This window comes from Aythya ferina (assembly GCF_964211825.1).
Source record: "Aythya ferina genome assembly, chromosome: 12".
In the NCBI taxonomy this organism is placed as follows: domain Eukaryota; kingdom Metazoa; phylum Chordata; class Aves; order Anseriformes; family Anatidae; genus Aythya; species Aythya ferina.
The window spans coordinates 12,339,371-12,361,520 of NC_140308.1; the positions used below are offsets into that span (position 1 = coordinate 12,339,371).

Genomic DNA, 22,150 nt, shown 5'->3' on the forward strand with positions numbered 1-22,150 from the left:
TGCCCCGACACCTCCGCTGGACTCTGTCCAGTCCTTCTTGTACTGGGAGCCCGCTCTGGCACTGGTGCCTGGACCTGCTCTCGTGCTCCCTGCCCTCACCCCACCACCCCAGCTCTCGCCCAGGGTCATCGCTGCATGGCCAGGCTGTGAAAAGGACAGCAGCATCACTCGGCTTTGTGCTGCGGGCTCGACCCTGGTGGCAGGGGTGAGGCGGGTCTAGGAGCCATGAGACCTTCCCCTATGTCCCTTGTCCTGTCCCCTGCACGGTCACAGCCTGCAGCTCCGGCAAGTCGCCCCAAATTACCCGTCACCTTCCTTCCTGCTGCCAGAGCAGAGGGTGCAGCACTGCTGCTCACCTGGGTCCCTGTCCTGGGTGAGGATATTCCCAGAACATCCTGGGGCACCCCAAGCATCACTGCACACTCTGAACATCCCAAAGCACCCAGAGCATCCCAGAGCATCCCAAGCATCCCAAAGCACCCAGAGCATCACGGAGTACTCTGAGCATCCCTGCACAACCCAAGCATCCTGGGGCACCCGGAGCTTCCCTGCACACCCCAAGCATCTGGGATACTCTGAGCATCCAAGAGCACCCTGAGCATCCCTGTGCACCCTGAGCATCCCAGAGCACCTTGAGCATCCTCTGGGGTGTCCCAAACATCCCTGTGCACTCTGAGTGTGCTCTGGGGTACCCAAAGTATCCCTGTTCACACGAAGAATCCCAGAGCACCCTGAGCATCCCTGCACACCCCAAGCATCTTGGCTCACCTGGAGCATCCCAGGGTACCCAGAGCATCCTTGTGCACCTGGAGCATCCTGGAGCACCCTGAGCATCTCCTGGGGCACCCTGAGCATCCTGAAGAACCCAGAGCATCCCTGTGCACTTGGAGCATCCCAGAGCACCCTGAGCATCCTCTGGGGTACCCTGAACATCCCTGTGCAGTCAAAGTATGCTCTGGTGTACCTGGAGCATCCCTGTGCACCTGGAGCATCCTGGAGCACCCTGAGCATCCTCTGGGGCACCCCGAGCATCTTTGCACACCCCAAGCATTTTGGTACACCCAGAGCATCCCAGAGTACCCAGAGCATCCTTGTGCACCTAGATCATCCCGGAGCACCCTGAGCATCCTCTGGGACACCCCGAGCATCCCGAGGTACCCTGACCACCCCTGCACACCCCAAGCACCTTGGCACACCCGGAGCACCCCAGGGCACCCAGAGCATCCCCGTGCACCCGAAGCACGATGGCACATCCCCGCGCACCCGTACCCAGCAGAAACCCCCTTAACGATCCCCGCGTGCACCCGCGGAGGGCGCCCGAGCGCGGGGCGTTCCCCGTTAGCAGGGGCGGCCCCGGGGCGGTGCCGGGGCGGCTGCCTCCCCCCCGGGAGCTGCTGCGGGCGCGGGGCGGCGGCAGCGGCGGTGGTGCCGCCATGGTGGAGGCGACGGTGCAGTGCCGGGTCCAGTACCTGGAGGATGCCGACCCCTTCGGCTGCGGCAGCTTCCCGGAGCCGCGCCGAGCCCCGGTTTACGCCGTGGAGGAGGCGCTGGCCCTGGGCGCGCAGCTGCCCGCGCTGCACCGGCTGCTCGGAGCGCCGCTGCCGGTAAAAAGGGGGGGGAGCTGGGAGGGCTGGGAGGGGGGTCCCGTGCGGAGAGGGGCTGCCGGGACCCTGCTGAGCATCCCCGGGCAGCGCTTTGTGGGTGGGGGTTGGCCGCGGGGATGGGGGCTCCCCGGTGCACGGTTGCTTCGGGGTATGGAGAGGGGTCGGGAGGGGATGGACGAGCCGGTGGTTGTGTGCCTGGGGGGGCTCGGGAAAATGCGCGGGGAGAGCAAGCAAAGCCTCGGCTCCATCCCTGCAAGGGGAAAGTGCTTCTGTGTCTGTGTGTCCGTGCGGTGCCATGGGGACGCGGCGGCTCCCTGGGGTGACCCGGGCGCAGGCGGTGGCACCGCGCGTCCCCGAGCTGCTTGCGGAGAGCCCCGGGGCCCGCAGGAGCGGTGGCCCTCGCTGCCGCCTGAGTCACGGCGGAATTGGCGAGCCCCGCCGGTGGGTGATGCCATTTCTCATCCGGCCCCTCGTGAGTCGTCTCGGAGGAAGTGGCTGCTCATGTTCAGGCGGTTTCCCATCCCACAGACACCCTGCCATGGCCCGGCAGCTGCCCGCGTGTGCCAGGGACCCGGGGTGGCGGCAGCACCGCTGCTGGGGAGCGCGCCCCCGTGCCACGCTGTAACGGAGCGGAGCTGGGCCCTCCGGCTGCCAAACGCCGTGGGCAGGATCCGGGTGGCCCCGCTGCGGCACATGGAGCCTCAGGGCCACCAGCCCCCGTCCCACGGCTTTTGTTTGCACGGCGGGGCTGGAAAGCTGTGCGGAAACGCGTGCGCTCCACGAAACGTGCTGAGCGACTTCCTCCGGCGTGTTGTGGGCAGTGGAGGACACAGGCTCATGATACGGGCTGGGAGAGAGGGAATGGGGAACCTGGAGCCTCCTCTCCTTGGGGACTTTCCCACCCAGGAGTCTTCTGTTAGTGTGATGCTTTCAGTGCATCCTCTGCAGTCACCTCCTGCTGGGGACAGGCTGGTTTTCTGCCTTCCGAACACCGCCCCGTGGGCATGGGACCTGGCAGCACCTCACCGATGGCCGAGCGTCTCCCTCCTGCAGCCTGCAGCACTGCAGGAGCAAAGGCAGGGGAGGCAGGGACAGGGACATGGGAAGGGGGTTGCTCTGAGCCCTTTCCCTAAGCCAAACAAGCTCCTTTCATCCCCACTTTCATTTTTCTTGGAGCAGAGCAGCAGCATCTCATGTTGTCACCGTCATGGGATTTTTAGGCGGTGACTAAACGGAGTCTGTTTGGGAACAAACAGCCCGAGACATGACGAATGGAGCGAACTCAAATTTCAGGCATGCGTCCTCCTCCCCGGGCAGGAGCTGCCTGTAACGGGATCGCGGTCCCGGGGTGCCACCGCGGGCACGGGGATGCTCGCCGGGGCTCGTGCGTGCCGGTGCCTCCACCACCAGCCTCCTGCCCTGCAGAGCTCTCCCATCCCATGGGCTGGGTCCGAATCAGGAGCTGGCACCCCGGGGTAGCCTTATCCTGGCACAACGTCTCCCGTCGTTCGGACGTGCCCGCCGTGCCAGGTGCTGCTCTCCGCTCCATTACTCACCGCGCTAAAATTAGTAAATGAGCAGACAGGTTTTTTTTTTTTTATTACTAATTTTTCCCCCTATAAATCTGCTGTGAAAGCTCAGCTGGGAAGGCTGCTCAGCAGCACACTCCTGAGGAGACCAGGACGGAGCCTGGCTGGGTCCTTGCACATTTTTGGAGAACCGAGCAGTCTCCTTGGGACAACCTGCCCCAGGGACCGACCGGATCCCATGCAGGATTTACCCTCCCTGCCTTTTGCTGGGGCAGAGGGCTTCTTGCCCTAGCATCTCTGCGTGTCCCTGCGAACAGCCCGTCCTGCCCTGCGACACCCTCGGCGCTTCCTCTCCCCGCAGCTGATGGCTTTTTCATGTTTTCCGGAAAGCGTGTTTGTGCCTGAAATACCTTCCCGCTTTGTTTTCCCCTTCCCGCTTTGTTTTCCCCAGCCGCATTGTTCTGCTTCGGGCTGATGCTATCTCGTCTTCGCTTCCAGCAGTTCTGCAGCTCCGCTGGGTGATGCTCCCTCTGGGTGCGGGTGTGTTTTTAAACCCCTCCAAGTGTTTTTCTGCAAAACCCGTGTTTTCTACAACAGCATGTGACCGCTGGAACAGAGATCCCTTTGCGAACCAGCCTGCTGGGCACAGCCAGAGCGGCGCTGGGGCTGCAGAACCAGATTGCAGAGGGTGCCAGCAAGGCCGTGTCTGTGCCACCACTGCCCCTGCCTTGGCGAGGTGTCCCCTCGCTCTCCAGAAGCCACCGCGCTCCCTTGACCCGTGCCCCACACCAGCGCTGTCTCATCCCCCAGTCCAGGGATTTTCCAAACTGTTGTGAAACCAAAACTGTTCCTCGCCAGGAAACCTGCAGAAGAGCAAAAAACTGCTGCATCAGCACAGCGGGTTGTGCTCCCAGTGCCCGGAGCTCTGGATTTTGGTGGATTTGGGGGGTTATTGAGCCATGGGTGCTGAGAGGCAGGCGCTCAGGCCTGGGTGGAGAGGGCAGCATGTGAGCAAGTGTGCAGTTCTGGGCCAGCTCGGGGCTGGGTGACCTCCAGAGCCCTCCTGCCTTCATTATTTATTTTTTTCCTGCCCTTATGGGCAGTGCTCCCATCCATGTGCTGCCATCTGTCAGGCAGGGAAGGGCAGGAGGCAGCAACTGAGCGCCCTGGTGATAAACACCCCCAGGGCGAACCCAGGTGCCCGAAGCGCGGTGTGTGCCCTCGGCTGCGCGGTGGGGCTGCTCCTGCGTGGGGAGAGCTGCCCACGGCCCTGTCCTTCTCCTCTGCCATCGCCTCCGGGGGTGAGAAGAGTTCAGAAAAGAAGCTGCAGACATCTACAGACATCATAGCAAGTGTTTTGGAGAGCGAGCTGGGTCTGCTGGCACAAGAGATTTGCCTGAGTCTGAAGTGCACAGAGGTGGCAGCCCCAGGCGTGGGGCGTGCGGTGGTGCCACGCAGATGCTGCAGATATTGCTACAGCCGCTGCCTGGTCCTGCTTCACGCTGTGTAAAATTCATCCTGAGCCTTGTGTTCAACTTCTGCTTCAAGTCTGAGCCTCAGCTGGAACAAATAGCGCCGGTTTCAGCAAATTCCCCTTCCCAGAAGAGCTGCGTGGGGCGTCCCATGGCACGGCTCTCTCCGGCTCGCAATCCAGGCGTTGCTCTGGCTCTGCCCCAACACCAGCCTCTGGCAGGGGTTTTAAAGCATCTTTGGGTTTTTCCTTACCCAGCTGGGGCTGGTTTGGGATCCGGGTCCGTCTCGAGGCCAGCACAAGGAGGCGAGGGCCATGCCCGTGTCCCATGTTGCCACCAAAGAGTTCCTTTAAATGTGCTCTCTTAGAGCCGCCCAGAGCGTTACGCAGAGCGGCGAAGTTGAGAAATTGTGGTTGCCAAAAAGAAGAAAGTGTTAGAGACGGGGGGGAAGTGTTTCTGCAGCTGGCAGATAAGGAGGATGCAGCATCCTCCTGCAGGCCAGGGGAGGCCAGAGGCTGTTCTCCAACTTGTTATGGATTTCTGGGGAACTGCTGCTCGCACAGGGTAGGAGCTCAGGGCAGGTCACACCTCTGAGCAGCGCCAGGCTGCTGCACCCAGGGCGGGTTGTCTTGGTCCCAAGCGTGATGGATGCTCCCCCGTCAGCTACATCAAAGCTGGGGAGCCTCCCTGAGCTAACGACATGCCTGCTGGCCCTGCGGACATCCCTGTCGCTCGTGCAAGGCTCTGCTGGGACAAATCCTGGTCCAGGTGGATGGCGTGGGGCTCTCCTCGGGGATGCTTCTCCAGCACGTGGCTTGGAGCAGCCTGCAGCTCCGTGTGGGACACCCCTGCTTGGGCCAGTGGTGTGGGTCAGCAGGGAGAAACTCAGCTCGTTCTGGCAAAGGCTGGTACAGCAAGGTTGGGTTTAGATGCGTCTGTTTTTCTGCCTTGGCTATGGAGACCTCCTGTGCTCACCGGTGGGGGAACCTCCATCACAGCCCCATGCTTTGGAGAGGGCAGTTCTGCTCCAGCAGAGCCAGCTTTCTTCAGGGGGCCATTTGTTGGCTGTGCATGTCCTCGCTGAGCTTTGAAGCTCATGGTCAGGGAGATCCCATGTGTTTCCACCTTCCCCAGGTTTCGTTTTGGAGCTGTTGAGGTGGCAGCAAGCTTTCAGCTCATGCAGGAGACATCTCCAGGCTGCTGGGAGCCGTGCTGCTGTGCAGGGTCCTTGTTCCCACTAGAAACTGGCACCAGCACCAGCTTCATGATCCCAGCAGGTCCCCAAACTTCTCTGCCCACTGCCTGGAGGACACCAGCAGCGCTATGGGAGCCGCGTGCCGGAGCTGCGAGCGTGGGATGCTCTCCTCCTTCCCCCTGCTCCGCTTTGTCCCCAGGCTCACTGCAGTCCTGTGCCGTTTTAAGACGCTTTCCCATGCTGGAGGCAGATGGATCAAAGCTTCCTGGTGACACCAGGGCTCGGAGCAGGGACACAGCCCTGCTCTGGGAGCTGCTGTCACCCTGTGGCCCCACCGTGCTGTCCCCAGCAGCGTGACCGCAAGGCTCGGTTCTTTTAAACCCTTGTCCGAGGGTGCAGGGGCAAGCCCAGCGGTGAGGTCCAGCACGGAAATGCCAAGCTGGGAGGCTTGGCAGGGCATCCCCGGCGTGGGACAGCCTGTCCCTGTCCCCATCCCATCCCCAGGGGATGGCATTTACTGGGCGGGAGCAGCCCTTGGGCTCAGAGCATCCCTCGTGGGGAGCACGGCCAAGCTCGCACGGGAAGCGCGCAGCCGCCAGCTGGGACATGTCACCGGCCCTGATAGGAGCTGGGGATGTTATCTCCGGCTTGCAGGGCTCTGGCAGCCGACTGAAGGCAAATTTTTTCCTTTGGGAGCTGCTTTTTGCTGTGTTTGATTGCACCCGGGTGCTGGTTCATCCTGCTGCACCTGGGAGAGTGCAGGGAAGCCCAGGAGAAGCCTCGGAGCAGGATTCGAAGCCTTTCCCCTGCAAGCAAGCCCTCGGATGGTGTTTGCTTGTGTTGCCATGGCTGGGTGGAGAGTGATGCAAACAACGCAACGCCTGCGTCTCGCCCGACAGCGCTGCCCTGCCAAATTGCCATTTTCCGGGAGGCTTGGTCAGACGCCAGGCTGTTATCCCAACACGTGTGGCATGGTGCTCCTCTGGCTTCTGGTTTTGAAGACGTGCAGGCGGTGAAGTCGGATGCGCAAAGGTTTTCACAGGCTTGTGACTCAATGGAGAGCAAGCACAGGGCGACGCAGGGGCTGTATCCAGAGCTGGTGGTGCTCTGCCAGCCTGCTCCAGCACGTCGACAGCTCTTCCAGCCCTTGGGAAGCATCAGGGACACTGGCAGAGCTGTGACATTAATAACAGGGATCTATCCCCGCTGCACTGAGGGATGCGGGACGGCACGGCAGGCACGCCGAGACGCAGGGGATGCGTTAGGAGCAGGAGCAGTGCTGGGTTTGGTGCTTCCCCACCCCGCCACGTGGCCGGGAGCGGGGCTGAGTCATACGGGGCAGGTCAGGCACCCACAGCCACAGGGAAACCCGCGCAGGGCTCGCCGTGGTGTGCGTGCTGCTGCGGGGGTGAGGCAGGAAACCAGCCCTGCCACGACTGCTCCCCGCTGCGGGACACGCTGGCAGCATCAGGCTGGGTCCCCCACCCCAGGGACAGTCGGTGGCACGGGTGCCACCCTCGCCCTGTGTTTTTTCCTGGTGTGGGGCTTCGTGTTTCCCCCCAAAGTCCGATGCTGGTTCCCTGGGCTTTCCCTGAGGCGTGCAGGGAGGGAGGACACGTCCCTGTGGGGATGGCACTGCAGGGGGGATGAGGTGGTCCTGCAGGACGTGAATTACACAGCCAGGAGGGACATCGCTGTCACCGGTGAGGACATGAGGTGGGCACGGTGGCTCTTGTCCCATCCTGGTGGCTCGTGTCTCATCCCGGCTGTCTGCATCCCCAGCTGGAGGACTGCACGCTGCAGGTCTCCCCGTCCGGCCACTACCTGGACCTCGACCTGTCCCTGCTGGAGCAGAAGGATGACCTGGAGGGTTTCTACGAGGAGGTCAGGTGAGGCACACAGGACACCGGGGACACGGGGACGCCGCGTGAGCGAGCGCCGGCGCTCACCCTCCGTCCCCCTCGCCCCAGGAAGGGCCGGCGGCCGACGCTGATCCTGCGCACCCAGCTCTCCGTCCGCGTCCACGCCATCATCGGTGAGCCAGGCTGGGTGGTGGTGGCCGTGGGGGTGGCCTCGTGGTGCCACGAGGCTGCCGGGGTCGGGGCTGCTGCTTCTCAGGCCGGGAGCGCATTGCACGCCGCGGGTATTTTGGGTCATCCAGGCAAGACCTAAATATAGCCGTGGAGAATGCAAACAAACGGCTTACACGGGGACAAGAGCGCTCGGACAGCTCGAGTCTTTCCATCCGGAGCAGGGGGAAAAGCCAGAGTGGAGCAGAGCGGTGCTGGGAGGGGAGGGCAGGGACCGGGGCTGGGGTCGGGGTCGCGCTCTCCGCTCGCGGTTCCCAGGCTCTGGGTTGCTCCGTGCCCTGGCCCCGTCGGCCCAGCAGCACGGCCGGGAGGATGCCGGGAGCTGGGGTTTGGCAGAGCGCTCGCTGGCCTGGCTGGGAAGCAGCGTGGGCAGCTGGCCTGGGGCTCGTTACAGCTCCGAACCTGACCCGGGGAACTCGGGATGCTCGGATAATGCAATTTGGAGTTCAGAGCGGGCAAGCGGGAGGAAACCAGAAACGCAGCTATTTTTAAAGAAGGAATAAATAGAAAAGCGGTGAAACAGAGGAAAATGGATTTGGTGAGCTGTGAGCCTCCTTTGAGGGCTGCCAGCCACGGGACAGGGACAAGGAAGGGTGGCAGAGTTAGTGTAACGATGCCCAGTGCCCCGTGGTGGGTGATCCCGGCAGGGTGGGATGCTTCCCGAGATGCCCCCAAATCTCACACAGGGTCAGCACTGCCCGGGGGCTGCTGCTCCCACGCGGTGGGGAGGAATGGCTAAAAGTGGCTCTGCCTCCTGGCCGTGTTCCTGTTTCGGTTCTGCGCAGGAAACCGGAGGGGATATTTATGTCTATGCAGAAAAATCAAAAAGAAAAAAAAAAAAAAAAAGAAAGAAAATAGGAAGGTGGCAGTGCTGAAATAAGCAGCTGTGGGTGTGGGGGAGCTGCTGCTGTTCCACCCCATGTGGCCACATGCCACGGAGTCAGTGCTGGCGCTGGGAGCATTTCAGAGCTCCTGGCCAGGCCATCTCTTCACATCTCCCATTTCACAGAATTATAAAAACACCCAGGTTGGAAAAGGCCTTCAGGATCTCCAAGCCCAACCACTTGACCTTCCGAGTCCCACCACTAACCGTGTCCCTTAGTGCCACGTCCACGCGTCTCTGAAACACGTCAGGGATGGGGACGCCCGCACTGCCCCGGGCAGCCTGTTCCAACCCTTTTCCTTGCAGAGAAGCTGTACAACTCGCAGGGGCCGGAGCTGCGCCGTTCCCTCTTCTCCCTCAAGCAGCTCTTCCAGGTAGGTGACCCCAGGTCCGTGTCCCCAGCCCAGAGCTGGCCACGTCCCCACCATCTGCACTGGGACAAAGCCTGGGCTTCTCCCCGCAGGAGGACAAGGACCTGGTGCCCGAGTTTGTGAACCTGGATGGGCTGACGTGCCTGATCAAAGTGGGGGCAGAGGCTGATCAGAACTACCAGAACTACATCCTCCGTGGTCGGTACTTTGGTCCAGGGGGTGGCGGAGGGCTGGGGGTGTCCCTGTTGCAGGGTGGAGGAGGCTGCTGCTCGGGGTGGCCGCCATCCCCATGACCTTGCCTTGCAGCCCTGAGCCAGATCATGCTCTTCGTGGACGGGATGCAGGGCGTCATCAACCACAACGAGACCGTCCAGTGGCTGTACACGCTGTCGGGAAGCCTGGTAAGCAGCAGTGTCCCCCTCTCTGTGGCTGTCCCCATGTGCTGTCCCTTGAGGGGTTCACCCCACACCTCGCCTTTAGGATGGGTTTGGTGCCTTCCTGCCCTCAGGCTCGTTGGGTGCTGCTCACAGAAGTCACCCAGCGTCCCCAGACAGATGTGACCATGATCCTGGTCAAAGAGGTTGAACATAAAAGGGGGGTCCCACCCCAGGCCCCTTCCCAGTGCCCGTAGGATCCCAGCTGCAGGACCCTAGCCCCACAGCACCGTGACCTGGCCCCAAAGCTGCTGGTGAAGCCACCAGCCCTGAGGCACGGGCACAGCCACCCGGTGCTGGCAGCGCCCTGCCACGGCCTCTGTCCCTCGTCCCAGTTCCGCCTGGTGGTGAAGATGGCACTGAAGCTGCTGCTGGTGTTCGTGGAGTACACGGAGCCCAACGCCCTGCTCCTCATCCGCGCCGTCAACGCCGTGGACCAGGCGAGAGGTGAGTGCAGCCCCAGCTGCCAGCGAGATCCCTGCTCGGGGATGGTTCAGCACAGAGGACACGCGTTGTCTGTCCCATGCCAACCCCCTGTGTGATGGCCACGGCCCGTGGGAGCCCACCAAGAGCCCCCAGCAGGGATGGGGATGGGGGGAGATGCTGGGGGTGCAGCACACTGCGTCCCAAACCTGCCCCAGCTGCAGCCCTGGTGTCCCCTCTCCCCTTGCTTGTCCCAGGCGTGTGTCCGTGGTCCAACCTGATGGCCATCCTGCAGCAACGCAACGGGGCCGACACGGAGCTGCTGGTGTTCGCGATGACGCTCATCAACAAGGTCAGTGCCAGGGGTGGCCGTGCCGTGCCGTGGGGCCTCCCTGTCCCCATCGCACCCGTCCCAGCCCTGTCCCTCTGCTCCTGCCCAGACGCTGGCTGCCCTCCCGGACCAGGACTCCTTCTACGACGTGACGGACTGCCTGGAGCAGCAGGGCATGGAGGTGGTGGTGCAGCAGTACCTGAGCAGCAAGGGCACCGACCTCGACCTGAAGCAGCAGTTTGTGCTCTACGAAGTGAGCGGGGCGCCCTGGGGTGATGTCCACGTCCATCTCCCTGGGGAGGGTGGGGGTGTGGGGTGGGAGCAGTGCCTGGGGGCTCACCGGGCGTCCCCATCCCCTCCACAGAGCGCTCTCAAGCTGGAGGACGGGGTGGAGGAGCCGTCACCGGGCGGGCGCAAGGAGAGGAGGAAGACAGACGAGGGCCGGCGTGGGTGGCGTGCCCAGGGCAGCTGTGCCGAGTCCAGCCCCGACCCCCAGCCCGTGCCAGGGACCCCCAGCACCCCAAAGAAGCCCCCCGTTGAGGACAGCCCCGAGCCGAGCATCCCAGCAGAGTAAGTATGGGCTGTGAGGATGCCGGGATGCGGGAAGGGGAGTCCCCCCCCAGGTCTCCATCAGTGCCACCTCTTTCTCCAGGCCATGCCCAAAGAGCACCTACAACAGCACGTCCAGCCTGCGGCTGTCTCTGCCGTGCACCTCGCCCGAGAAGGAGCAGCCCCCAGGCCCTGGGGAAAGGAGCGTGTACAAGTAAGCAGCCAGGCGGGGATGATGCCCTGGGGATGGAGGTGAGGAGGGTCCCACCACTGTGTCCCTGCTGGGGGACACCCGTCCCAAGGGGGCACTGGGGGTGCAGCGGGGTCCGGGCAGGCATTGGGGCCGGCAAGATGCACAAGCCAGGAGAGGACAGTCCGAGGTGGCCCAGCCAGGGCTTTCACAGCATCATTTGGCCCCACTGGGGCACGCACGCCTCTTCTCCAGCTCCATCTCTTCCCCCTTGCTCCTCTTCTCTGGCCACGCTGATTCTCTCCTCTGCCCACTCTTTCTATCTTTCCTTTTGCAGGCTGCACCAACCTGTCCCTGTCTGGTAAGTGCCCAGGCTTTGCACGCGTGTGATGCCTCCCGGCGCACCCCGCTTGCTGTCCCCAGCCCTTGCATCTCCTCTGCTTGTGTCCTGGCTGGATGGCCGGGACCGCCGTGCCACCAGGGTCCCACTCGGGGTGGCAGCACCCTCCAAACCCCGTTAATGGTGCTCCTTGGTGGCACAGCCCTGGAGCTGGCATCGTCCACAAGAACCTCCCTGGTGGCTCTGATGATGGGGACGGTGCCCCCACGTCGCCAGCACCATGCAGCACCCAGGCAAGGGGAGTTCTTGATGGGGGGCCCCAGGCCATGCCGTGGGGCTGGGGGGTGGGTGCAGGAGACCCCCATTAGCGGGGGCTAACCCCTGTTTTCCCTCAGGCGGGAGGATGCCCCCTCCTTGCATGGGGACAAGCCTATTCTGAGGAGGTTTGAGTAAGTAGAGGCATGCGTGTGTCTCCAGGCATGCGCTTCCTCAGGCTGTAGGAATCTGGCCCTGGATGGCCGAGGAGCAGGAGGAGGGTCCTCGTGTGTCCCGGCTCCACCGTGGTGCCCTCCTGGGTCGTGGTGAACACCAGCTTGGGACCAAAGAGCGATGGTGGCAGAGGTGGTGGAGTTTGCAGCCTTGGAGATGCTCAGAAGCCACCTGGGCATGGTCCTGGGCAACCTGCTCGGGGTGGCCCTGCTGGAGCAGGGCTTGGGCCAGGTGACCTCCGGGGGTCCCTGCCAGCCTCACCCATTACATGGCCATGCTTCCCCTGCCTTCAGCTCCTGGTGGGCTGTGGCATCCCCATCCCCGAGCCGTGGTGGCATCACCCATCTCTCTGAAGGGCTTGGAGGCAGCTGAGGGGCATGGATGGACCCTGCTGTGGTGCGGCTGGTGCCGGGGGTTTTGGTACCGGACCCGGCCCGTGTGGTGCTTGCTGTGTGGTGCCATGTGGTGTGGTTTGCCCGTCCCCACCTCCCCTGCCCCCTGGTTCCCTCAGCTGATGGCTGCCCCTGTCCCGCAGAGCTCGCTTCCTGGAGAACCTGGCTGCTGCCCAGAAGGAGAAGATCTCTGCCATGGCCAAGGGACGGCTCGAGATCCTCAGCGATGTTGCTCCGGAGCATCTCGCCGCTTGGGATGGGGACAGCAGCACCCCTGAGCCCGGGACGGAGCCACCCAGCATGAGTACGTGCAGGAATGGGGTTGGAGCCCACCAGGATCTGGGGGTGGGTGTTGGTGGTCCCTCTAGCCCATGATGCTGGGTGCCATGGAGGTGTGTGCACCGTCCCTCTCCAAATGGCATTGTCCAAGCATGCTCCCACCTAGGAACGGGCCCCAAACTCAATGTGCAGCCCAGCAGCACCCTCCCCTCGGGCAGGCTGTCTCACCCCCTCCCCATCTCCCTGCAGGGTCCCACATGGGCCGTCAGGACACCACTGACTCCTGCAGCGCCATCTCCTCCGACACCAAGTTCATGCTGGACATGCTCTACGCTAAGGGCTCCTCGGAGCTGGGGAGGCAGAAGGTCTTCCCCGAGGGGCTGTCGTCCTCCCAGTACCACGGCGAGGAGGAGAGGAGCACCAGGCAGGGCAGTGCTGAGGGACACGGTGGTCGGGAGCCGGAGAGCACCTGGCTGCATGGCAGGGCTCCGGACGGGCCGGTGGCCAGCGCCCACGCCAAGCTGGCACGTGCCGCGTCCAACATCGACGCCGAGACCCACACGCAGAAGCTGGAGAACACCATGATGATGCCCATCAAGAAGGACACGGAGCTGTCGTGGGAGCACCTTCAGGCCAGCCCCGCGCAGCTGAAGATCAAGGACCTGGACTTCACCGACCTGGGGGAGGAGGAAGACTTTGACATCTTGGACACGGGGCCCATAGCCAATGGCTCCTTCCTTCCTCCCGGCATCCAGGCAGCGAGCGCTGGAGTTCTCATGGTTCCCCCTCCACCTCCCATGGACTCTGGCTGCCCACCACCTCCCCCTCCACCTCCTATGGCCCCTGGCTGTCCTCCACCTCCCCCTCCACCTCCTATGGCCCCTGGCTGTCCTCCACCTCCCCCTCCACCTCCTATGGCCCCTGGCTGCCCACCACCTCCCCCTCCACCTCCTATGGTCCCCGGCTGCCCACCCCCTCCAGGCTTCTCAGGCCCTTCGACCACTGATGGCCCTTCCCAAGCCAAGAAGAAGAGGACAGTGAAGCTCTTCTGGAAGGAGCTGAAGCAGCTGGATGGCTCTGTGGGGCCGGGCAGGTTCGGGCGGGCGACGCTGTGGGCGTCCCTGCAGAGCGTTGAGGTCAACACTGCCAAACTGGAGCATCTCTTCGAGTCCCGGGCGAAGGAGGTGCCGGCTTCCAAGGTACCAGCAGGCTGGCACCATCAGCTGGGGGGACTTTGGGGCACTGTTGGTTCACCTGGGGCTCCTGGGCATGCACCATCACCCCGACCCCGTGCTGATGGGCACCCGCAGCCCCGAGGCTCAGCGGGGAGGTTGAGGCAGGGCGGATGGTTGGTGCATGGGTTTGCTTGCCTCCGGCTCATGTCCATGGTGCTCTCGTGAAGGTGAGCCCTCTGCCTGGCTGCCAGCCTCCGCCCTGTCCTCCCTGCAGAAAGCTACCGACGGGAAGAAGGTGGTGGTGGTGCTGGACCCCAAGAGGAGCAACGCCATCAACATCGGCCTCACGGTGCTGCCGCCCGTCCACATCATCAAGACGGCCGTGCTCAACTTCGATGAGTTTGCGGTCAATAAGGAAGGGATCGAGGTGAGAAGCTGGGCCCCACAGGGTCTTTTCCCACCTCGTGCGGGTCTTTTCCCCCAGCCAGGAGGTCTCCATGCCCATGCTGCCAGTGTGGCACAATGTAGATGGCCTTGGGGTGACACGTCGCATCTCCCACCAGCATGGGGAGTGGTGGTGTTGCTGGAGTCCTGACGTATCCCCTTGCCTGCTCTAGAAAATCCTGACCATGGTCCCGACTGAGGAGGAGAAGCAGAAGATCCAGGAGGCCCAGCTGGCCAACCCCGACGTGCCCTTGGGCTCTGCGGAGCAGTTCCTGCTCTCCCTGTCCTCCATCAGCGACCTCACGGCCAGGCTCCAGCTCTGGGCCTTCAAGCTGGACTACGAGAGCCTGGAGCAGGTACGGGGCCACCTACCCCATCTCCCCCCACCACTGCCAGCCCCAGCAGGGTCCCTGGGATGAGCCCCGTGTGTTCCTGGTGGGACGTGGCCATGTCTAAGTACGGGAGGTGTCCTGGTTGGGGACAGGCTGCAGGTCCCTAAAGCAAGCATGGGGTGGTTGTGCTCGTGTTTGAGGGCAAATGCTGAAGCCCCCAAGGGAGGTGACACCCAAGGGGTCTGACCTGCCCCCGTCCTCATCCAGGAGATTGCAGAGCCGCTGTTTGATCTGAAAGTGGGCATGGAGCAGCTGGCCAAAAATCACACCTTCAAGTGCATCCTGGCCACACTGCTGGCCATGGGCAACTTCTTGAACGGCTCCCAGGTGAGGAACGGGGTGTGGGGGGACGCAGCCAGTCCTGGGTGCTGCGAGGGTAGTGGGACTGACCACGGCACGTTGGGTACCTGAGAGGGACCCCATGAGGCTTGGGAAGGTGCCTGAGGCTGGGTGGTGTGGGTGCTGGTGATGGTGCACGTGGTCTGCTGGAGGGTGGGGGGATGGAGGGGCCCTGCTGAGTCTGTTGGGGTTTCAGAGCAGAGGCTTTGAGCTGGGCTATCTGGAGAAGGTCTCGGAAGTGAAGGACACGGTGCACCGGCAGTCCCTGCTGCACCACCTCTGCCAGATGGTGGTGGAGAAGTTCCCAGAAACCACGGACCTCTACTCGGAGATCGCCTCCATCACGCGCTCCGCCAAGGTGAGGCCAAGCCCAGAGCCCACCCCACCACCACCACCACCACCACCCCGAGGGCTGACGTCTCCCTCCTCCAGGTCGACTTTGACGAGCTGGCCAACAGCCTGGTGCAGCTGGAGCGGCGCTGCCGGGCCTCCTGGGACAACCTGAAGGTGATCGCCAAGCACGAGACCAAGCCGGTGCTGAAGAGCAAGCTGACAGACTTCCTCAAGGACAGCACCCAGCGCATCGTCGTCCTGAAGGTGGTCCACAGGCGCATCCTCAACAGGTGGGCATCTCCCCGCGGGCAGACCCCCGGCCCCGTGGTCCATCCGTAGTGGGGCAGACCCCGCGGTGACCGGCGTCCCTGCAGGTTTCACTCCTTCCTGCTGTACCTGGGGTACCCGGCCAGCGCCGTGCGGGACGTGAAGGTGATGCCCATCTGCAAGCTGCTGCGGGAGTTCGCCCTGGAGTACCGCACCTGCCGGGAGCGCGTCCTGCAGCAGCAGAAGAAGCGTGCCGCACACCGGGAGCGCAACAAGACCCGCGGGAGGCTCATCACTGAGGTATGGGGCCACCCCGTTGCCCTCATCCCCTCGGCACCCCGAGGGCCGCCCCGTGTCCCCAACGGCCACCTCTTGCTCGCCTGCAGACCGAGAAGTTCTCCGGCATCGCCGAGGCCACCGCGCCGCCTGCTGTGGTGTCGGCCAGCCCCAAGCAGCAGGAGCAGGTGGAGGAAGGCCATGAGAGCATGAAGAGCGTCCTGAGCTTGCCCACAGATGTCCCCGCACGACGCAGCCGGGCCAGCCGGGGTAGGAACAGGCTGGGGATGGGACAGCGGAGCGGGGTGGCCCATGGGGACACCCGGCTGATGCCAGCATCCTCATACCCCCACGCAGGGACAGGGCATGTCACCCCAAGCCAAGGCTCCCCGGCCCAGGAGGACGTCCCCAGCTCGCCCGATGACGCCTCGGACGAGATCATGGACCGCCTGGTGAAGTCGGTGACGCAGAGCGCCAACCCCCGGCCCTGCGCCAACAAGGAGCGCAGGAGGTCCCGCGGCAATAGGAAGTCCTGTGAGTCCCTGCTGCCACTGTCCTCATGCCCTGTCCCACCTCTGTGTCCCTGCCACCGTGCTCTGTCCCCTCTTTGTCCCCTTGCTCTGTCCCTGTACTCTCCCAATCCCATGCCCCAGCCCAGATGCTCTTTCCTCTCTGCACGTCTCCATCCCCATGCCCTGTCCCATCTCTGTCCCCTCGCTCTGTCCCCGTACCCTTTCCCATCTGTGTCCCCATCCCATCTTAGTGTCCCTGGCCCCATGCTCTGTCCCTGTACTCTGCATGCCTGTGTCCTTGCCCTGATGCCCTGTCCTGTTTCTGGGTCCCTGTCCCCTCGCTGCCCTGTGCTCTGCCCCTTCCCCTTGCCCTGTTCCATCTCTGTCCCCATGCCCTTTTTCCCATCCTTGTGTCCCACTCCCATCTCCGTGTCCCTGTCCCCACGCCACCCCATACCCTGTCTCCTCTCCCCGCAGTGCGACGGACACTGAAGAGCGGGCTGAGCGACGACCTGGTGCAGGCGCTGGGGCTGGGGCGGGCGCCGGGCATGGAGGTGTGACCTGACCCCCCCTACAACCCAGGGGGGGCCCTGCCACCCGCACCCCGCAGGGAAGGACGCGGGAAGGACGCTGGTCTGGCGTCCGGCTCCAGAACAGGCCAGGAGTGATGCCGTGAGGCTGCTCCGTGGGGGCCAGGATGGAGGAGACGAGGAGAGTGTGAGTCGTGGAGGGGTCCGAGCAGTATGAGGGGAGAGGACCCCAGCCCTGGCCCTGGCCTGGACCCCCTCCAGGAACTGGGATGGCCAGCGGCAGCTGTGGCAATAAAGTGTTGTGGCGTGTGCTGATGGCATTGTCCCTTGTCCCTGCTCCTGGAGCGGGGTGCTGGAGGATCTCGGGACCGGGGCCATGCTCCCTGGGACAGCCAGCACCCTGGTGCTGAGCAGGGTGGGCTCGGGCTGTGGAGACGGAGCCCTTGAAGACCCCCACTCAGGAGGGCAGGGACCCCACAGCTCACAGACTGGGGGCAGCATGATTCCCCTGTACTGGGACACCCAGGGGACCTTGCCAGAAAGAGGACTGCCACCGGCACCGTGCCAGGCTCAAGGCTGCACGCTCAAGGGCAGAACGGAGCACGAGGCCACGGCGTGGTAAATACAGACTGGGCAGCACTGCAACACTCTGATTCAAACCTCACATCTCCCTCACAGCCCTCTCCTGGGGTGTTTTAGGTGGACCAGGCTCTGGGCATGTGATGTGTATGTGTCCCCGCCAGCCTGGCTGTGGCACCATCTCCATGCACTTGGCAGACAGGCCAGCTTTACGAGGACAGCAGCTCCCTGTCCCCATGTCCGTGCCACCTCCTGGCTGTCCTGGGCATGAATTAAAACCAGTGGGTACCATTTCTGAGCATCCTGCTGTGGCAGGAGCTGTCTCACCGCTTTCCACAGCAGAGGTCACCGTGCTTGGGGCGCCGCCACCCACGGCGAAGGCATTTGGGAAGGGTGTCTGTCACATCATCCATCACCACAGCTCCGCTGCCCCGGCGCTGCTGCCAGCCCCGAATCCAGCACAGCAGGTCTCTGCGGCTTTCAAAGAATGAAGAAAAACTCCTCCAGGCAGGGCAGCTCCTTCCTCGCCTTCACTGCCACGCGGGGTCTTCCCCCGCCACCGGACCCTGGGGATGTTGGACGCGCCGGTGGCCTTGGCCCCCAGCCCATGTGCCCAAAGCCAGCCGGGTGCCAAGAGCTGCAGGTGTCCAAGAGGTGCTGCAGGACATGGTGTGGTGTTTGGATCGGTCCCCAGATGGAGGACAAGAGGTGCCCAGGGGCACCAAGCAGCTGTGAGGGGGTCGGCACGCAGCGATGGGGTGGGAGGGCCCCTGCAGCAGGGGACAGAAATAATATGTGCATCACCTCAGATGCCACAAGTCACAGGCTCACGGGGTGGGTAAACTGAGGCAATGCCACCCCCAGAGGCCGTGTCCTCACTGAAGGCCTCTGCCAACCTCTCAGTTTATTTTCCAGCTGTTTTTTTGGCTTTGCAGCCTTGGGGATGTTTCCAAGATTCCCCACCCGGCCCCCAGCACGCGCTGCCCTTGAGAGGCGCCTGAAGTGCTTGGCTTGGCCGCGGCACCGGAGCCTGGTGCCAAAAAAGCCATTGGGCAAGCGTGCCACCCCCTCCCCTCACCCCGGGATGGAGCGGGATGTCGGGATGCAGGAGCAGAGGCAGGTTCGTGGGTCCCCACGGGGCTGCGTGGGGCTCCTTGGGGACAGGGAGCGCGTGTAGCCCCGGGTGCCACCAGCAGTGCTGCGTTTGGGATGCCCCAGGGTGCTGCACCCCCGGGAGTGCGCTGGAGGATGCTGCTGGTGGCATCTCCAGCCCTTCTCCTTGTCCCCATCCTCATGGAGACCCACCAGCGTGCCGCTGGCCCCGGGCCACCCGCTGTCCCAGCTGTGTCCTGCTGCCACGAGGGGGCACGGCGGCCACGCGCACGGCACCGCGCCGAGGCCGTGTCCCCACAGCGCCTGTCCCGGCACCCCGCGTCCCCTGGGTCCCCAAGGAGTCCCCTGGGGGCCTTCGGCTCGCTCTCCTCACCTCTGCTGCCCAGGGGGTGGACACATCTCCCCACACACACACGCAGATGCTGTCCCCTGTGAGATGTCCTGCAGCCGGCTGATCGCTGTCACAGGAGGTGACAGCCACGTCCTTGGTCCTGGATGTTTGTTCGCCTGGCTGGGACCTGCTCCTCTCTTCCCACACTCTGCCACCTCTCCGGGTCTCATCCCCGAACCCCACCAAGTGCTGGCCCCACTCCAGAAAGCAGAGGCAAGCAGAGGACAGCAGGGACGAGCCCAGCAGGATTTGGTGCCGTATCTGCTATTTCCTGCAGCAGTTTGTCTCCTCGCCGTTAGGGTGCGAAGAACGCCAGCAGGAGCCTGTCCCCTTGTGCTCTGAGACGTCCCCTGCCTCCTCCACCCCTCCCGAAATTCGTGCTCAGGCACCACAGACATCATAACCTCGCGTTTGTTCCTGGGCTAGAGACACATCAAGAGAACTTCTTGCAAGACCTGGCCACCTGCCAGGTGCCTCCCCCAAAATTCCTCCTGCCATCTCCGCTGCAGGACTCATCCTTTGCCTCTTGAGCAACCCCGGGCTGGTGACGCACTCGGCTCTGCGCCTGCCCTTCCCGGCAGCACAGAGCACAGAGGTGGAGGGCAGGATCCAGGTCACCACAGTTGTGACCTACTGCCCTGGTCCCTCGGGGCGGAGGAGGCAGGATGTCACCTGGGGATGCTCCTGGACCGGTCCTGTGGCCAAGAGGAAGCTGTGCTTGCTCCATCACCCTAATACCCAGGCTGAGGACCTGTGGCAACCGCAGGGAAGGGAGATAAGCAGTGATGTTGGCTGATGTGATGGAGAAAAGCGTTTTGCCCTGTGCTGCTCTAGGGATGAAGATGCTGGCGATGCCAGCCAGCTTCCCCTCCTCTGCTGGCACAGCCTGGCATGGGTGCCATGCTGGGAAGGGGTGCAGGGCCAGGTACCCTTGCCTGTGGCAGTAGCTGAGTGTCACCAAAGCTTCCCAGCCCTGGCAAGAGGTCCTCGTGGTGCTAATCCAGCTCTTGGCAGCGTGTCTGGGGAGCTCAGCCCCGGGGACACCACGGTGCAGGAAGCCCAGAGCGAGGAGGCTGCCAGGGCTGGGTGGGGATGGTGACACGCGATCTCCATCCAAGCAGAAACGCTTAGTGTCAGACCGGGGAACGGCTTTCCAGAAGGTGAAACCTCTCCTGAAGCCATGAATCTGGCTGGAAGTGGGGACGTGTTTTGTAAACACCTGGAGCTCCTGCACAACCTGAACCAACAGGTCAGAGCCCGGGATTTTCCGAAAAGGGGATTTAGAACAAGAAAGATCCGGGCTGGGTACGTGGCTGGGTGCTAAGCACCTGCCAGAAGCTCTTTCCTGGGAAGGAGCCCGTGCAGGAGGCTGGCTGGCTGCAGGGCGCGTGCTTGGAGCTGCTCCAGGAGCAGGAAGGTCCATCCAGCCCCACCAGGAGCTGCAAACCCCCGCAGATGCGGGTCAAAGCCCTGGGCTAAGGCTGAAGCCATCGACTGGGATGCACAAGATGACAGGAGCAAAAAAAAATACCACTGCAAACCGTGAGAAAACAAGCAAAAAGCTCCTGGACTGTCCCCAGCCTGAGGTGCCACCAGGCTCCTTCCCCTCGGAGCAGGATGGGACCCAGGGCCACCTGCCCACGAGCGATGGCCAAGGGGGTTGCAGCACCAGAAAGGCCAAAGCGCCCTGCTGGGCGCTCACCTGGGCGGTGTTTCCTGCGGAGATAACAGCGGTGGAAGAAGGACCTGCTGTTTTGGAGGAGACAGAGTACCTGTGGGAGCAGTGCGGGATGAATCACATCACTCACGGGCCCCCAGCCCCTGGAAATGGCTCGTGGCATTTCGAAAACAATGTAATGAATCTTCTGCGGATGAGATTAGGGAGGGGAACAATTATCTCAAAACCTGTTAGTCATGGGAGGCTCCGCCGAGCCGTAGGAACAGCCTAGGGCGAGGGGAGCAGGAGGAAGCCGCCATCCCCCATGGGGACCTGAGCCGCGGCTGCCACCCGCCCGGCCCCGCTTCCAGCCCCGGGAGGTGAGCTGCAATTAGCCAAATGGGCACGGGAGAAGTCAAGTAGGTCAAAAGGTAATGGGGATCTCGGCGGCGTTTCCCAACAGCGCGGGGCGGTGGGGAGGCACCCTGCGGTGTTGAGCAATGGGGAGGGGAACAAGGCCGGGCATTGTCTCCACAGGAGCAGCCACCGAGGACACCCCCACCACGGGACAGCCTCTGCCTTCATGGGGAGAGGTGGGCCAGGGCACGGCGAGGATGCTGGAAGGGATGGAGGGATGGATGGACAGGCGGACAGACTGACACTCAGCCCAGCTCTGGAGGAGGTGGGTGAATTTGGAAGGGTCGCATCTGCCCCTCCTAAAACACCACAATCAGTACGGTCACATCGGGCTGCAGAACCACCTGGGGACAAGCTGCCCTGTGCTTTCCAGCACCACAACCCCTCTCCAAAACCCCAGCCCCTCCAATAGCTTTGTAAAGATCAACATTTGTGGCCAACACCACGATGGCCACAGCAGGTAGACATGGTGGCGCTCATCTGACCTTAACGTGTACGCACGAGTGCTGCTTTGTGAGTAAATCCTTTCTCTCAAAGGTTCAGCACGGGGGACACAAAGCTCCTGCATCTCCGAGCAGGACAGCCTCCAAACAAGCTGGGGCGCTGGAAGCCGCTGAAAGCCTCGAGTGATGCTGCATTTCTTGTAAAGAGCCAGCTGCTGAGTTAGCTCAGTGAGTGGGAATGGGTCAAAAAATGCCGTTCTGCTCTTTGGAAAACCACCTTTCTTCAGTGAGGTTTTTCAATGCCCGGTGTTGGTAAGGTTTGGGAAGAGAGGGGACCAGCCGGGCTGGCAGTGCCCACACCACCGGGCACATTCACAGGGAAAAGGAGAATGGGCAAGACATAAATCAGTTCTGCACACCGTGATCCTTGATTTAACAACTTTAAAAAAAATAGTTCATAGGGTTTTAAAATGTCCCCAGAACAGCTTTATGGTGTGAGGGATGTGGCTGGGGGCATCTGAAGGTGCTGAAGAACCCAGGTGACACCGAGCAGCCCGGGTTCAGGTCCCTCCTGTGCAACAAGCAACAGGTCAGGAGGGAAAAAGGTGCTTTGGGCCCTCACCCTGCATCCACCACAACCACCGAGGGCTGTGCGGCTGCGGGGAGGCAGCGGCACCTCCATGGGTGTCCCCGTGCACCCTGCTTGGAAAT

At 63.0% G+C, this 22,150-nt stretch overlaps 1 protein-coding gene across 2 annotated transcripts; it reads left to right on the top strand.

The window, feature by feature from the left end:
- Positions 1-1,401: 1,401 nt before the first annotated feature.
- On the top strand, positions 1,402-17,154 carry FHOD1 (formin homology 2 domain containing 1). Of its 2 annotated transcripts, XM_084533463.1 has the most exons (22): positions 1,402-1,604; positions 7,583-7,689; positions 7,771-7,835; positions 9,080-9,147; positions 9,237-9,342; positions 9,451-9,545; positions 9,914-10,025; positions 10,259-10,353; positions 10,442-10,585; positions 10,697-10,902; positions 10,985-11,095; positions 12,436-12,596; positions 12,821-13,770; positions 14,021-14,173; positions 14,364-14,546; positions 14,790-14,909; positions 15,118-15,279; positions 15,354-15,544; positions 15,629-15,821; positions 15,908-16,067; positions 16,155-16,331; positions 16,787-17,154. In XM_084533463.1, exons 1-22 carry the CDS (start codon positions 1,434-1,436, stop codon positions 16,867-16,869), a joined length of 3,813 nt encoding a protein of 1,270 aa, XP_084389589.1. In that variant the 5' UTR covers positions 1,402-1,433; the 3' UTR covers positions 16,870-17,154. The 2 variants fall into 2 exon arrangements, with proteins under 2 accessions (XP_084389589.1, XP_084389590.1); XM_084533464.1 differs by lacking the exons at positions 1,402-1,604; positions 7,583-7,689; positions 7,771-7,835; positions 9,080-9,147 and having other exon boundaries at positions 9,250-9,346.
- Positions 17,155-22,150: the final 4,996 nt, after the last annotated feature.